Consider the following 15,593-nt stretch of genomic DNA (forward strand, 5'->3'; position numbering starts at 1 on the left):
GACGCGGGGTTTTCACTGGCGGGGCTCCGCTAACACTACTCGGGTCTGGGTGTCTGCGCCTTTGGCCGAGCTGTGCCTGGGCGAGGAGGCCGTTGTTCGCTCGCCGGCCGGCGCGGTTACCGGGACTTGGCGCTGGTACTGACCACCTCGACCCCACTCCAGACTTCTCCGCCTCCGAGGTGCCTCGGAACGGCTGCGGCCGCCGGGACTCGGCCCGGGGCAACTAGGGGCCCTTCCTCGCTCGGGGCTCGGATGGGAGGCGTTGGGAGGAGCGGCCTGGGATGTTCAGTCTGATGGCCAATTGCTGCAGCTGGTTCAAGCGGTGGCGGGAGCCCGTCAGGTAAGCTGCAGCCGGCTGGCCGGTGCCGTCCTAGGGGATTTGGACAGTTGCCCCCTGAGGGGCCTGTTGGGGCGCCACCTTTCCTCCGGGAAGAGTCGCTCCCAGGCCGCAGGGATGGTTTTGCTCCCAGGTTGAATCGTCTCCGAGGGAGAGAGCAGGAGGTAGCTTTTTTTGCCTAGTTACCTTTCAGATTTCTCAGAATGCGTACTCTAATTTAAACGGGTTCGAATTTCTTAAGAAGTTGTGTCTTTTGCGTATGGAGTTGGAAACTACCCGTTGTGTGTTTTTCCTGACTTTTGTAATAGGATTTTTTTTTTTTTTTTAAACAGAGAAGCATGGGATACAGTTTTCATAACATCCACACATTATTTTCCAACACACACACACACACACTCACACTCACTCACTCACTCACTCACTGTTTTAAGGACTTAGGTTTGAAATCTGGCTCCACTGCTTAATAATTACATGAGTTAACCACTTTGGCCCCTCCTTTGTCATCGATTAAATGGGGGTGATAATCTCTGTGCCTTAAGAGTGTTGTATTAAGTGAGAATAGCTGATGGAAAGTGTCTTCCTAACTGTAGTGTAGCTTCAATTTTCATGTAACATCTAGTTAAGCCTTTAGTTGAAAAAGTCCACTTCTTAACCTTTCATTTTGGAATGCTAGATGTATCAATATTTAGCACCTGCTACTTGATATTCATTCATTTGTTGAGAAAATACCATGTGCCATGTACCGTGCTAGGAAAGAGTCCGTGAAAATGACACTTTTTTAGGCTTACCCTATAAAGAAACCTTAAATTTGTTACTCCTTATAAATAATGTTGACTTTGGAATTAGACCAAGAGTAAATTATAACAAAGTTTTGATTTTCTTGTGATTTCCCATTTCCTAGTGAGCTTCAGTTATTCAGCATTTTGTCAGAGATCACAGAGAAGACTTTTGGGATACAAGAATAAACCTAAACTTTTACCCCAAAATTTTTTGTTAAATTTTATTGTCAAAAATACAAAGTCTCTCTTTTGTCTTCATAGCATTGATCTGTTTTCTTTATTATGCCAAACATGCACAAGCCTCTCTTACCTAAAAAAAACAACCCAAACCAAATGTTTCCTATTGCTGCTGTAACAAATTACTATTAACTTAGTGACTTAAAACACAAATTTATTATCCTGCATTTCTGAGGTCAGAAGTCTAAAATGGGTTAGCAGGGTTGCATGCCTTCTGGAGGCTCTATGAGAGGATCTGTTTTTCTTTGCCTTTTCCAGAGGGGTGGGAAGGGGAGGGGTTGGGAAGAGGTTGCCTGCTGTCCTTGGTTTGTGGCCCCCTTCCTCCGTCTTCAAAGCCAATTGCATAACATCTCTTTTGTCTGATCTTTTACCAGGACATTTAAGAGTCCCTTTTATAAGGACTCTTGTATTGAATTGGGCCATCCCAAAATAAGCTTCCATAAGAGACCCTTCACTTAATTGTGTCTGCAAAATCGGTTTGCCATGTAGGGTGACATATTCACAGGTTCCAGCGATTAGGATGTGGACGTTGTGGGGAAGCCATTATTCTGTGCCCACCATGATAAACAACCCTCTGTCCCTGCAGCTATGTTTGCTCTTTCCCTTCACTCCAGATGGAAGAGTTGGCTATGGATTCCTGTCTCTGACACTTTAACTCCTTTCCTCTCATGCATTCCTTAACTTCCTACATTAGGAGACTTCTGCCCAGAAGTTGTTCCTGCTACACCAGATGCTCCCTGGTTATTAAATCCAATGGATTCTTTTCAATCTCTTGGCATCATTTGACACGTAAGACCATTCTCTTCTTGAAATTCTCTGATTTTATTTTTTCTGAATTAAAAAATTTTTACCTTTCTATCTGTTGTCTTTTCTGTCTCTTTTTGGCATTTAGCCTTTCTTCATCTCACTCTCAAGTCTTCCCCAGGATTCTGTGTTCAACTCTCTCTTTTTTTCCGTATATTCTCCTTTCCTGGGCAATTTCACCACACAGAGACTTCAGCGGCTACTTAAACATTGACTCTCAAGTTCATATTTCCAGCAAAGACTCCTCTACTGCTTGAAGACTTACTTATCCTGTTCCACAAGAATCCTCAATCCCTGCGTATCCAAAATTGAACTTTATGTCCTCTCTCATTTCTATGCTGAATTGCTTCTGCTTTCCTTTTACCCAAATCTAGCCAAGAGTGATTCTAGATACCTCTTTGTGCTTTGTTCTCTCAAATCATCAAGTCCTTTGGTTTCTACCTGTTTAATACCACTTATATGTCTTACACTCTTTTAGCCTTTCCATACCCACTGCTCTGTTGTAGCTAAACTTTCCATTATTTCTCCCCCAGATGTCTTTGACAGACTTTCCACTGTTCCCTTCTGATTGATTCTCTGCACTGTTGCCACTGGTCTTTTTCCTTTTTCCTCCTGTTGTGCCAGTTTTGGGGTACTTAAGTTCTCTAGCCCTCCATACCTCACCAAATGCCCTTCTTTTTTTTGGCTGTTCCTAATCATTCCTCACTTGTCAGTTGGGCAATTCTTTCAGGAAACTGTCTTTGCATTCCAGCTAGATTCTTTACCCTTTCATTGTGTTTGCTTTGCACCTTGTATTTGTCTCTACTTATCCATGTTTTGTAATGAAGTGTTTATTCAGCTCTTCTCACTGGTCCTCTAGGATGGCTTGTGGGCAGGAGCTGTTGTTATTTAAAAATAGTTAAAATTAATGCATATTTATTGTTATTTAAAGGTGATATGTTTATGTAGAACGTTGATGGCATGGATGGCTAAGCAAAAAAGTGGCAGATATTAGTTACCCTCAATCTCATACCCAAAGATTCCCATTTTGGTGTAGAATCTCTTAAATATCTGTAAAGTTTGTTTTTATTGAAGTGTAATTGACATACAATATCTTATTAGCTTTAGGTGTATATCATAGTTATTCAGTATTTTTATACAGTATCAAATGATCCCCATGGTAAGTGTAATTATGATTTGACATTATACAAAGTTATTATAGTATTATTGACTGTATTCCTGATGCTGTATATAACATCCCCATGAATTATTTATTTTATAACTGGAAGTTTGTATCTCTTAATCCCCTTCACCTATTTCACCTGCACACCAGCTCTCCCCACTCTGGTAACCAAGTTTGTTTCTTGTCTCTGTCTCTGTTTTGTTTGTGTGTTTATTTGTTTTTTAGACTCCACATATAAATGAAATCATATGATATTTGTCTTTGTCTGATTTGTTTCACCTAGCGTGATACCCTCTAGGTCCATCCTTGTTGTTGTAAATGACAGTATTTCATTCTTTTTCTTGACCAAGTAACATTCCATTGCATATCTATATAGTTCCTCTTCTAAATCTGTCCATCAGTGGACACTTGGGTTGCTTACGTATCTTGTGTATTGTAAATAATGCTGCAGTGAACATGGGGGTGCATATATCTCTTCAAATTGGTAGTTGTGTTTTTTTGGATAGATACCCAGAAGTGGAATTGCTGGATCATATGGTAGTTCTATTTTTAATTTTTTGAGGAGCTTCCGTACTATATGTTTTCCATAATGGGTGTGGTTGCACCAATTTACATTTCCACTAATAGTGTATGAGATTTCCCTTTTCACCACATCTCCACCAACACTTGTTATTTTTTGTCTTTTTGATAATAGCCAGTCTGACCAGTATGAGGTAATATCTTATTATAATTTTTATTTACATTTCCCTCATGATTAGTGATGTTAAGCATCACTATGTGCCTGTTGTCTGTCTGTAGTTGTCTTTGGGAAGATATTTGTTCACGTCCTCTGCCTGTTTTTTAATCGGGTTGCTTTTTTTTTTTTTTCTTTTTTTGAGTTGTGTCTGTATATTCTCCTAAGTTTTATACATTTGCATATTAATCCTTTATTGGATGTATGATTTGCAAATATATTCTCTCATTCTTTGCCTTTTTGTTTTGTTGATAGTTTCCATATGTGTGAATTTTTAAACAATAGATAATAGAGTTGCTGTTTCACACCTTTTTATTTATTTTTGCTCTAATCATAATTAACATCTTTTTGCAACATTACACGTTTCTCATCTTTTTAAGCAGAATAGTGTGTTCTATACATTCACCAAAGAATGTTTAATCATTCCTGTTATTAGATATTTAGGATATTTAAAATATTTCACTATTGTGAGCAGTGCTTGGGTGGGCATCCTTATATAAATATTTTTAGAAATGGAATTCGAGATCAAATGGTATGAAAAAGTTTAATGTATTTGATATCTGTTGCCAAATTGCTCTTCAGCAAGGCTTTAAAGAAAATCACTTGTTACTCCTACCAGAAGTATATAAAAGTGCCTTTTTCCCCTCAAAAAGTGAGAGTCATCACTTGTTTTTTCCAAGTTATAGGGGGAAATGCTATCTGCTTTTAGTTTCTATTTTCTGAGTTCCTAGTAAAGTTGTTTTTTCCCTTGGACTTTTGTATTTCTTGTTTTGGGAATTTCCCAACGATTTCCTTCTCTATTTTTCTATCGAGGCAAGTGCATTTTCTTACTGAATTTTCTAAAAGAGATTTTAAATGTATACAGTAGTAACCATTTCTCTGTAGTATATATTGCAGATATATTTTTTTGATTTGCTATATTTGTAAATTTTTGGTGGCATTTGAAGCATAACCATTAAAAACATTTTTTTTATTGGGTGCCTGGGTGGCTCAGTCGGTTAAGCGTCCGACTTCAGCTCAGATCATGATCTCACAGTTTGTGAGTTCAAGCCCTGCATCAGGCTCTGTGCTGACAGCTCAGAGCCTGGAGCCTGCTTCATTCGGATTCTGTGTCTCCCCCTCTCTCTTCCCCTTCCCTGCTCATGCTCTGTGTGTCTCTGTCTCTCAATAATAAATAAGTGTTAAAAAAAATTAAAAAAAAATTTATTTAAATGCACCACTCTTTCAGTGTAATAATTAGATTATATTCCATTATATGTATCCAAGATTATATTCACCTACACCTTTTTTCTAATATGTTCATATTTTAATTTTTAACATTTAAAAGTCTACTGAAATTTATTTTGTGTATAGGGAACAGGCTTTGTCCTGGACACAGACCCCAAGCCATGGTGGTCAGTATATTCTGGACCTTGTAAACAGGTCCTTACCTTTACATATTATCATTTACATATTTTGAATGCCTGTTATTTATACCAAGTAGCATCTTGGTATTAGTGCATTAGTGCATATAAAATATGATAGAATATGCAAGAATTGAAAAACGATTTCCAAGATTTTTAGCAAGAATAGAAAGCAGAATTTTGGAAGCGGTATAATTTTGCCTGGATCTTGAAGAAATTTGTGCTTCCCAAGCTTCCCATGGGCATGAATTCAGAAGTGGCTCACCTAACAGAAGCAGAAAATTAATATCAATTTAAATGAAAAAAATTTGGCAACAAGAGTTATATAATATTATAATTAAAAAATAGGTAGGGGCACCTGGATGGCTCATTCGATTGAACGTCTGGCTCTTGTTTTCGGCTCAGGTCAGGATCTTCCCGTTTGTGGGATTGAGCCCTGCGACACAGGCTCTGTGCTGACAGCATAGAGCCTGCTTGGGATTCTCTATGCTACTCCCCCCGCCCCTCCCCACTCCTCTGCCTGGCCTCTGCCCCTACTCCCCCTGCATGTGCACATGTGCACGCTCTCTCAAAATAAATAAACATTAAAAAATAAATTAAAGGTATTTTTACTATTAATGTAAACAAAAAGAAAAATATACTAGGTACTCATGTGCCTATCACCCAGATTTTACAAGTATTAACTTTTGGTTAGCACATCTCTGCTTTTTTTCTAAAGAAAAATAGATAACAAATCTTTGAAGCTCCCTACATCCTATTCATCTCCTACCAATCCATCCCCAGAGGTAACCACTAGCTGGAATTAGTTTCTTGTCTGCCTGTGTTTTTTGTTGTTACAATTCAGCCTATCTAAGCTTTACCGCAAATTTATTAGTAAATTGTCATTCATTTGGCCAAGTCTAAAGGAAGAGACTCAGATGTTACAGTAAGCACTGCAGATTAATGCTTTCTGTATATCACTGTGGTGTTTGGTAAGGCCTACATAGCCATGTTTTTTGGTTTAAATAAATATAACTATAAATCCTAGGCCATTTATAGAAATTGCTGAGTTTTTAATTTGTTAATTAAGCTGTACATACAGATTAGCAAGGATTATCTGATGTGCTGTACACAGAACTGGAATGTTTCACATTTCTTTTTAAACCCCTACGGCTTCTTGTTTATCCTCAGTACGAAGTTTAGAATTTTAGGATAAAAAGGACTTAGAGACATTCGTATTCTACCTCTTTATATTTTAGGAATGAATAAATTGACACTAAGAATTTGACTTAAGATTTCAGAGTTAGCATATGATCTCAAGTTTGGTCCTCTTGCTATTTATTAATGCTCCATAAATTTAGGTAGTGATTTTGATGTAATATTATCCTGAACTCCACAGTTTGAATTAAAATGTCAGCGAATAATGCACTTGTACAATAAAATCACGCCATAATTTTTTTTTTGGTAAATATTTTTTATTGTATCAATTTTTTTTGTGGTAGGTTTTTTCTTTCTCTTGTACATTTATCATAAAATAATGTTCCCACGTGTCTTCTCCTACATGTGTCTACATTACTTTTTAACTTTGTAACTTGCTTTATGTGGTTCCAAATATTTTCAGTAATATCAATTTGATGTGTCAGGTTTTTTGTGTTTTACTGAAATATTTTATTTTGACTTGCAAAATATTTTTGAAGTTAGAAATAGTTTCTATGTAATTATCTCATTTGAGGTATTGTCTCCTTAGTTGATAGATCAGGAAGTTTAGAATTGTAGATGTTCAAATGATCGCAATAAAATCACTCAGAGAAGATTAATAATTCAAATATTTTCTGAATCTGAGTTCAAAAGCCCAGTATTATGTTGCTTATATTTCTGACATATCAAATTATTTATCTGTTACATACAAAGAGACTCTGAGATTAAATATATAATACAAGCTTTTGACTCTTAATCCCTACTTTTTTTTTTTTTTAACTCAGAATTGCTTCAGTTTTAAAAATCTTTCTCACCATTAATTATTTCCTTGAAAACTTGGGCATGTAAACTTCTTTAGAAAACTTCAGTCAGTTTAGTGTAAGAAGATAAATAATTGTGATTATGTTCTCTAAGATTGAACGGTTACTTTTATGTGAAGATTAATGTAAATTAAATCCATTATAATACTTTATCAACTGAAAATTATATATTTTCGTTTTACATAATGTTTACTCAGGCAAATGGGGGAGTCAGAAAATATATTATGCTGTGTCATTCCATAAAGATGCTTAATGTGTGCCCAGCACATTTGATCCTGGGGCTCCCGAGCTGATTGACAAGTTCCAGTAGAGGAGACTATGTGAGAAGTTGCATGAGAACGTTAAGGTCTGTTTGCTGTGGTAGCATAGACGGTCAGGAAGGACAGAAAGGACTAGGGGAATAGCAGGACTAGTAGGCCTACTTGAGGAGAGTGTCAGAAGAGGAGTCTGCAGAGTTGGGACTTGAGTCTGTTTAAGGATTTTAAGCAGAAAAATGCTATAGTTAGATTCCATCGACATCATGATTAGGTTTTATTAGCCGCATGCAATTCATGACCTTAGTATCCCTGTTACTAGGTAATCTACCTTCTGTTAGGTCCATAAACTAGGTTATGATTGTGACAGACCTAAGTCTGGGGTGATACTTGCAAGGTTCCTTGATGAAAACGAGCCACATGTTTATCTCTGTGCATGTATATAAATATTTTCTAAAATATTTTTTGAGAAAGAGAGAGACAGAGTGCAAGCCAGGGAGGGACAGAGAGCTAGGGAGAAGCAGGCTCCAGACTCTGAGCTGTTAGCACAGATACTGACATGGGGCTCGAACCCAGGAACCGTGAGATCATGACCCAAGCTGGAGTTGGATGCTTAACCGACTGAGCCACCCAGGCGCCCCTGTGTGCATATATATGATGCGAATAAATTACAGGCTAAACAAATGGTTCAAGTTTCCTTTAAAATAATTATTACTATTTTTACAAACCATTGTATTTAAACTTCCCATGGAAACTTCTGTTGACTAACTTCTTATTAGCGCTATAGCCTTGAGTAACTTGTACCTGCTCTGCTTGCAGGGACAGTATGATGTAAATGATAGGACAAAATAGCTTTGAACTGTTGAGACATACTGTGTAAATTCAAAGCATTGGTTATTGCAGGATTTGGGAAAAGATGAAAGCATTTTCTTCTGAGTTACTTAATTTGGGGCAATTATATAAAAGATACTTTTATTTTACAAAACTTTGCAGTATTTGATATTGATTGTCTTCTTCACCCCTCTGGAAACTATTCCCGGTGCAGCCATTTCTTTGGTCTCATTTCTTTCTGACTGCAGTTTTAAGAGTTTTTCCAAAGGTTCTTGGGGCGCCATGTTCCCCTGGCTCTTCTCCGTCCTGCGCTCTTCCTGGGATCTTTCATCTCTTCTCATAGTTTTAATTACCAGGTATGTCTCATAAACCCAAGACAGATCTTTCTACAGCTTCAGACTTCAGTGTGAGATGAGTGAGCACTGCTGTCGGCGTGTGTAAAACTGAAACCTGTTCATTCTCTTCTGTAATCTGGTTCCTGCCTGTTTTTGTGGTCTCATCTCATGGACTCCCTAGCTTAAATTTTGTGGTATAGTAAGAATAGCTATTGGTTGAGCACTTATTTTGTGCCACAGACATTGAGCACTTCACTTGCATTGTCATATTTCATTTTACCACATCCCTATGGGATAGTTGTTATAATCTCATTTTACTGATAAAATTCTAAGAAGTTAAATAACATGGCCCAGGTCATATAGCTTGGAAGTGGCAAATCTGGGACTTGAATACAGGTCTCTCTAATACCAACTGTGTGCAAATATATCAGATTGCACACAATCCCTGTTATTTGTTCCTGGTAAAAACATAGTCCTTCCCATCCCAGCCTTTTTAGTTTGATATATAATTAAAGACTCAGGGATAAACTGCAATAAGAATGAAGTGATAACTTCTGGGAAGGTCACATTGTTAACTATTTGTTGATAATAGTTCCTAAAGCAGAAGTATATCAGGTTTCGTTTACACTCAATGTGTAGTTGTAGTGAGTCGTGATTATGTATGATGAGCCTCTAGCAAGCATGGTCTCCTTTTGTTTAAAACGGCTCTACTGAGGTGTGCTCTTAACCCCTGGGTTTAGCAACTTGGCATCCTGCCAGTTCTCCCCTCCTTGGTATGGTATCTTCCCAGGCAGTGTTCTCAGTCTGGACTCTATTCATTCTCCCTCCTTCTATTTGCACCTTTCCCTTGCTTGGCAAACTTCTCCACTTTAACAATTTAGCTGAGGCATTGCCTCGTGTAAAAAGCTTCCCTGATCTTCTGTATCTGTATCTCTAGGCTAAAATCATCTTGCCCTGTATTACTTAAACATCTTGCATATATAGATGTGCATATTCAACTGTCATAGTGTCACAATGTGCTAATATTTATGTTTTAGTCACTCTCATTAGAAGATGAGTACACTGAGATAGAAAACCATGTCTCAGGCATTTTTGTGTCTATAATGCCTAATGCCTAATGCCTAATGTACTTTTATTGAATTACTGTCTGATCAAATGACTAAATGATTGTTTTTTTGCTAGTGTCAACTTTTCCAGATGCTATGAACCTAAGAACACTGTATACTGTTTTTTTTTCAATTGAAGGATTAATGTACTTGATCAGTAATCATAAGATTAAAAGACATTAAAAGTCTTCCATTTTTGTACCACAGCCAACTGTTCCCAGTGATAATTTACCATACTTTAAGCAGGTGTAATGACATGTACATTTTAACATGTGTTAGATTGTACATCTTCATGTTTTAAAACGTTGCATAGGATTTTGAGTGTTAGGTGAATGTTAACCTTTTAAATCCATTCTATTCTGAAAGTATAAATTCAATGTTTTGTTATCAGAGATTGCAGTAATTCATGCTGATTTTTATTTGTACTGCTAATGTTATGTTTATTCATTAAGACTTTAATGACCTCAAGTATTTAATTAAAGTCATGTTTTCAAGTGTATAGCATAATGATCTAAAAAATTAACTACTTTCAACAGTAGTCAAAGTAAAAAAGAAATCTAGAGAGGCTTATTTTGTGCCGGTCTCAGCATAATTATAATTTTCCAAAGTGATTTGTATGTTTGAAGGACTTTTTTTGTTTGAACCTAATATTTTAGTAAGAAAGGAAAGCATTTTTTTTAAGTTTATTTATTTATTTAGAGAGCACAAGCAGGAAGGGGGAGAGAGAGAGAGACAGAGAGAGAGAGAGAGAGACAGAGAATCCCAAACAGGCCCCACACTCTTAGCGCGGATCCCAGTGTAGGGCTTGAACTCACCAGCCGTGAGATCACGACCTGAGCTGAAACCAAGAGTCAGACACTTAACCGACTGAGCCACCCAGGTGCCCCTAGAAAGGAAAGCTTTTAAAGTAAAAAGCAAATATCTTTGGTAGCTAGCTTTAAGAGCAGTGTTTCAAAATGTGTAATAGCAATTACTTGGAAGGTTTTTTTAGGCTGACAGACAAGAATGGAGAGAAAACGTTAAGATGCAACCTGTGTAATACAGAAGGAAGGACAGCAACCTGTTTCTTGTTGTAAGGTATAGGAGGGCTAGGGATTATGGATGTTTGTGTGCCGCTCTGTACAAGGTGTATAATTAATATTTATAGAATAAATGATGTACATAAGCATAATGTGGGCATTTGTTCCCTCATGGTAATTGTTTTGGTTTATGGTCAGGTTTGAAGCATGGTGGATCTTGAAATTCATCATACATTTTTCAGAGGACAATTGAATTTGTTTTAATATCATTTTAATCTAATTCATTGTATATCTAGTAACTTGAGTTACCTAAAATATTATATAAATGCGACATTATCCATCCATCTCTTTTGGATAATCATTTATTGTATTTTGTTTAGGGAATTATTTTGTGTTTAAGTCTTATTTGATATTTAGTAGTTATGAATTCTTCAAACAAAATAATAAATTTACATTCTTAAAAATCACACACAGCTTCCTTAAGAAGTAAATTCATATTTTTCAAAGTTGATAATGCGGGCAAAATTTCTGTATGCACAGAGATATCTGGACCTCACATACAACCTCAGCTCCTTAAATTCGTGCCAGTACCATACTATCTTGATGATTACAGCTTTGTAATACGTCTTGAAGTCTGGACAGCTCCTTAAATTCGTAATCTGTCATGGTTCTCTTTGACATTCCCATTGACCCCACCACTGGCTGACAAGGTTGGGGTAAGGGGATGCTGCTAATTGTGGCTTACTTTATTCTTGCACTTACTCAAGCTTAGATATACTTCCATTCATTTCCCATGGTGGGTAGAGATGGTTGAAACATTTAGAAGACTAAGGCTCTTGGATAACAAAGGAAATTAATATGGAGAGTAAATTAACTTCATTCACAAAAACCAAAGCCCTCAACTACAAGGCCCCGCATGATCTGGCCTCTGGTGTCCTTCCCTGCTCCCTGTCCTTCCCTGCTCCATTCTCACTGGGTTTTACCACATTGACTTGCATGCTGATGCTAGAACATTCCTGCATACCCCCATGTTAATGCCTTTGCCCTGGGTGTTCTCTCTTGCCCTAGATATTTGCATGACTAACTCCCTCCTTCAAGGCCTTGCTTCGATTTTACCTTCTCAAGAAGGTCTGCCCTGAACACCCTAATGTAAAACTGCAACCTGGCTCCCATCTCCATTCCTGCCTCCCTTTAGCCTGCTTTACTCTATATTCTTCTTTTTATAGTAACTAATCACCTTCTAACATACTACATAGCTTATAATGTACTTATTTCTTACATTTATTATTATTGTTTCTTTTCACTAACGTGTAAATTTAGTAAGGGAAGAGTTTCTGTGTCTCTTTTTGTTTGCTTTTTTTTGTTGCAGTCATTTGAATAAAAAGGTATATCTCAAGTACCTAGAACACTGGTGTCTAGCGTCCAGAGGGTGGTCAGTAACTATTTAATTGGTTTAATAAGCGACCAGTTTGGTTTTTGCAAGACCGAGTGTGTTCTTCCTCAGTGTGCAACCCCTAACTTGTCTGCCTCACACCTCAACTCTGTCCTTTCTTTTTGTTATATGAATCCTTTGAAGACATCTGGAATTAAAAACAAACAAACAAACAAAAAAACTCAACATAACATATCCAAGAGAGTCAGGGCTAGGGCGATGAAAGAACACCCCTTCTAACATCTAAGCTCTGTTTTTTTAAACTCTTCTTGAGATGATCCTCAGTGAAGATGAGTTGGCAGAAACCCTGACTGTATCACATAGGAATGTGGCCCTGTGGTTTTAACACAACAGCTGCGTTATGCTGCGACTTTCTCTCTATATTCCCAAATCCATGGTGTTAATGAATGGTCTTCCTTCTTGTATTGTGCAGTGGTTCAGCCTGAAACAGAAATGAGCTTTAGTGGTAGACTGAATTGCCAAGATAATAGGACCCTTATAATAGGTTTGTTCCTTTATACCTAGGCCAGGTTTAAGAAGTCTCTAGGAATTAAGTGACTTTGGTTCTGGTTTTGACTCTAAGCAACTTGTCGTCTTAACAAGTCTGGGTTTATGTTTCTTCGATTGTAAATTGAACTAGACTTTTTTTTTTCTCTGATTCTCTGAAGTTTAGCTATGTCATCAAAAGTATTTTAAGCTTTATAATTTTAGGAACACTTTCAAAATATGTTAGCACTTAAGTTAATAATCATGTTATTATACTGTATTTAAGAATTATACTTGGAGGGGCGCCTGGGTGGCGCAGTCGGTTAAGCGTCCGACTTCAGCCAGGTCACGATCTCGCGGTCTGTGAGTTCGAGCCCCGCGTCGGGCTCTGGGCTGATGGCTCAGAGCCTGGAGCCTGTTTCCGATTCTGTGTCTCCCTCTCTCGCTGCCCCTCCCCCATTCATGCTATGTCTCTCTCTGTCCCAAAAATAAATAAACGTTGAAAAAAAAAATTAAAAAATAAATAAATAAAAAAAAAGAATTATACTTGGAAAGGTGCTGCATATCTGAAAACAGAGCTGAACACACCGTTGGTGTGTGTGAATCTTTAGGCATGATAAGTAGCTCATGTGTTAGAATCCTTTTCCTTCTTTCTCTTATTTCTTCTCTACCTTTTGTACTCTCTGTTGTACAACTTTCTTTTATTTTTTTCCTTTTTTGCTTATAGAACAAAAGGATGACACTTCAAGGATATTTCTCAAGAATTTTGTTTTTTGAATCTGTTTCATTCATTACTGAACTGCCTGGGGTCCAGCAGATTGTCCTATACGTAGTAGATGTTCCTTATATGTTGCTTGAGTGAATGAATTTGCTTTTATTTTCCCCTGATATTGGATTAACTCAAAAGTGATTTTTAAATTTTTATTATTTTAAGAAAGGTGACTCTTGTGATGGTGGGACTTGATAATGCTGGTAAAACGGCAACAGCAAAGGGAATCCAAGGAGGTAAGTTGAAAATGTTTCTTATTAAATTACTCTGAATTATTTATTTATGTAAATTGTTTTGTTACATAATCATTTGGTACAGATAGTATACACTCCATCTCTTTATATTCTTAGTAGACTTGTGGCTAATATGGGGAATAGATTCTAGCTTACTAGTACCAGCCTATTAACATGTTTCAGATATGAATAAATGCAGAGGTGCAGAGGATCCTTGAGGTCTTTGATCAGATAAAAGACATTACATCTGTCTTCTCAGCACAGGAGGGAAAAAGTAAAAAAAGGACATGCCCATCTTTAAGGATACCTATCTTCTACTTGCATTCTCTTGGCCGGAATTTAGTCCCAAGGCTGCACCTAAATCAAACGGAGGTAGAAATACAGTTAGCCAGCATGTCTTTCCTTGCGCGTCTTGATTGTTTTTCAATATGATATGTAATTTTTATAGTTATGTTAAAAGTAGGGCCTCTTTTTTACTAAAGAGTTTTATGTCACTTATATTACATCTCATTGGATGTATTTACTTAGTCTTAGTTTAATGCTGTTTACTACAACATAGAAGCAACTGTGCAAGTGAGTTTGTTGTGTACCCAGAAGATGTAGCATCAGCCAAGCATGAGTATGAATTGAGAAGAAACTTAACATATATTTTTTGCTGAAAAAGAATGTTGCAACAAGATACACATACCAAATAGTCAGGGGCTTTTATTTATGGAAGTTTATGAAAGAAAATTAACACCTTGCAACACTTGCTTTTGAAGGAAAATGTTTTGCCATCCCATATTCTACCATGTAATATTAGATATAAATTGTGTATTATTATCTGTGGATTCTTATGGTACCCCTCGTGCTATCTCCTAGCTTATATCCTCGCAGAGCACTGACTGTCATCATCTTAACCAGGGGCTGGCAAACTTCTTCTGTTAAAGAGCCAGATAGTAAATATTCGAGACTGAGGATCACGCAGTCTCTTTCCCAACTATACAACCCTCACATGATAATGCAAAAGCAACCATAGGCAATATGTAAACAAATGAGCATGGCCACCTTCCAATGAAACTGTGTTTATGGACACTGAAATCTGATGTGTTATGAAATACTATCCTTTTGATTTTTTTTGCAGTTATTTTAAAATGTGAAACACATTCTTAGCTTGAGGGCCATATAAAAATAGTGAGCCAGATTTGGCCTGCAGGCCATGACTGCTCATCTAAACATCTTCACTTCTTCCATTTCTTCAAAGCCTTACATTCAAGGGAGTAGAATCTAAGAATCAGACTATCTAATTTGTTGTGTGTACTTAGAACATCCTCTTTCCACTAGGATCTTTCTCTTCTGATTTTCACCTCCATCAGTTTCTCTTTCTGAGTTTAGAAAAAAATACTCAGGGTGTTACATCATGAACAAAAAGTCAAAGCTGCTTTCCACTTTGAGCTCCCCTCTGGTTCTGTTTTTGTTCTTTATCTCATATTTGTTTACTCCTCAGCCTACTCCAGTGGCTGATTTCTTACATTTTTTCTTTTTTTAAAGATTCCAGTTATATAGAGCTACATGAAATTTTCCAGTGGAACCTTTTCATGCTTTTGTATTTGTTTATGCTCTTCCCACTTGTCTTAGTAGAGGGAATATCTGCTTTTAAAGCAGAATATCTAAATGTCTCTAAAGATGGTTTTTTT

The 15,593-nt window shown here is 37.2% G+C and overlaps 1 protein-coding gene across 4 annotated transcripts in view; it reads left to right on the forward strand.

The window, feature by feature from the left end:
* Positions 1 to 15,593, forward strand: part of ARL13B (ADP ribosylation factor like GTPase 13B) — a 70,053-nt gene continuing 54,460 nt past the window's right edge. Inside the window, exons 1-2 of one of the 4 annotated variants that reach the window (XM_045501704.1) lie at positions 1 to 340; positions 13,850 to 13,920. In XM_045501704.1, the coding sequence (XP_045357660.1) occupies positions 282 to 340; positions 13,850 to 13,920 (130 nt within the window). In that variant the 5' untranslated portion in view covers positions 1 to 281. The remainder of the gene's footprint in view (positions 341 to 13,849; positions 13,921 to 15,593) is intronic. The other 3 variants (XM_045501705.1, XM_045501703.1, XM_045501706.1) reach the window with 3 other exon arrangements.

This window comes from Leopardus geoffroyi, chromosome C2 (genome assembly GCF_018350155.1).
Source record: "Leopardus geoffroyi isolate Oge1 chromosome C2, O.geoffroyi_Oge1_pat1.0, whole genome shotgun sequence".
Classification (NCBI taxonomy): Eukaryota; Metazoa; Chordata; class Mammalia; order Carnivora; family Felidae; genus Leopardus; species Leopardus geoffroyi.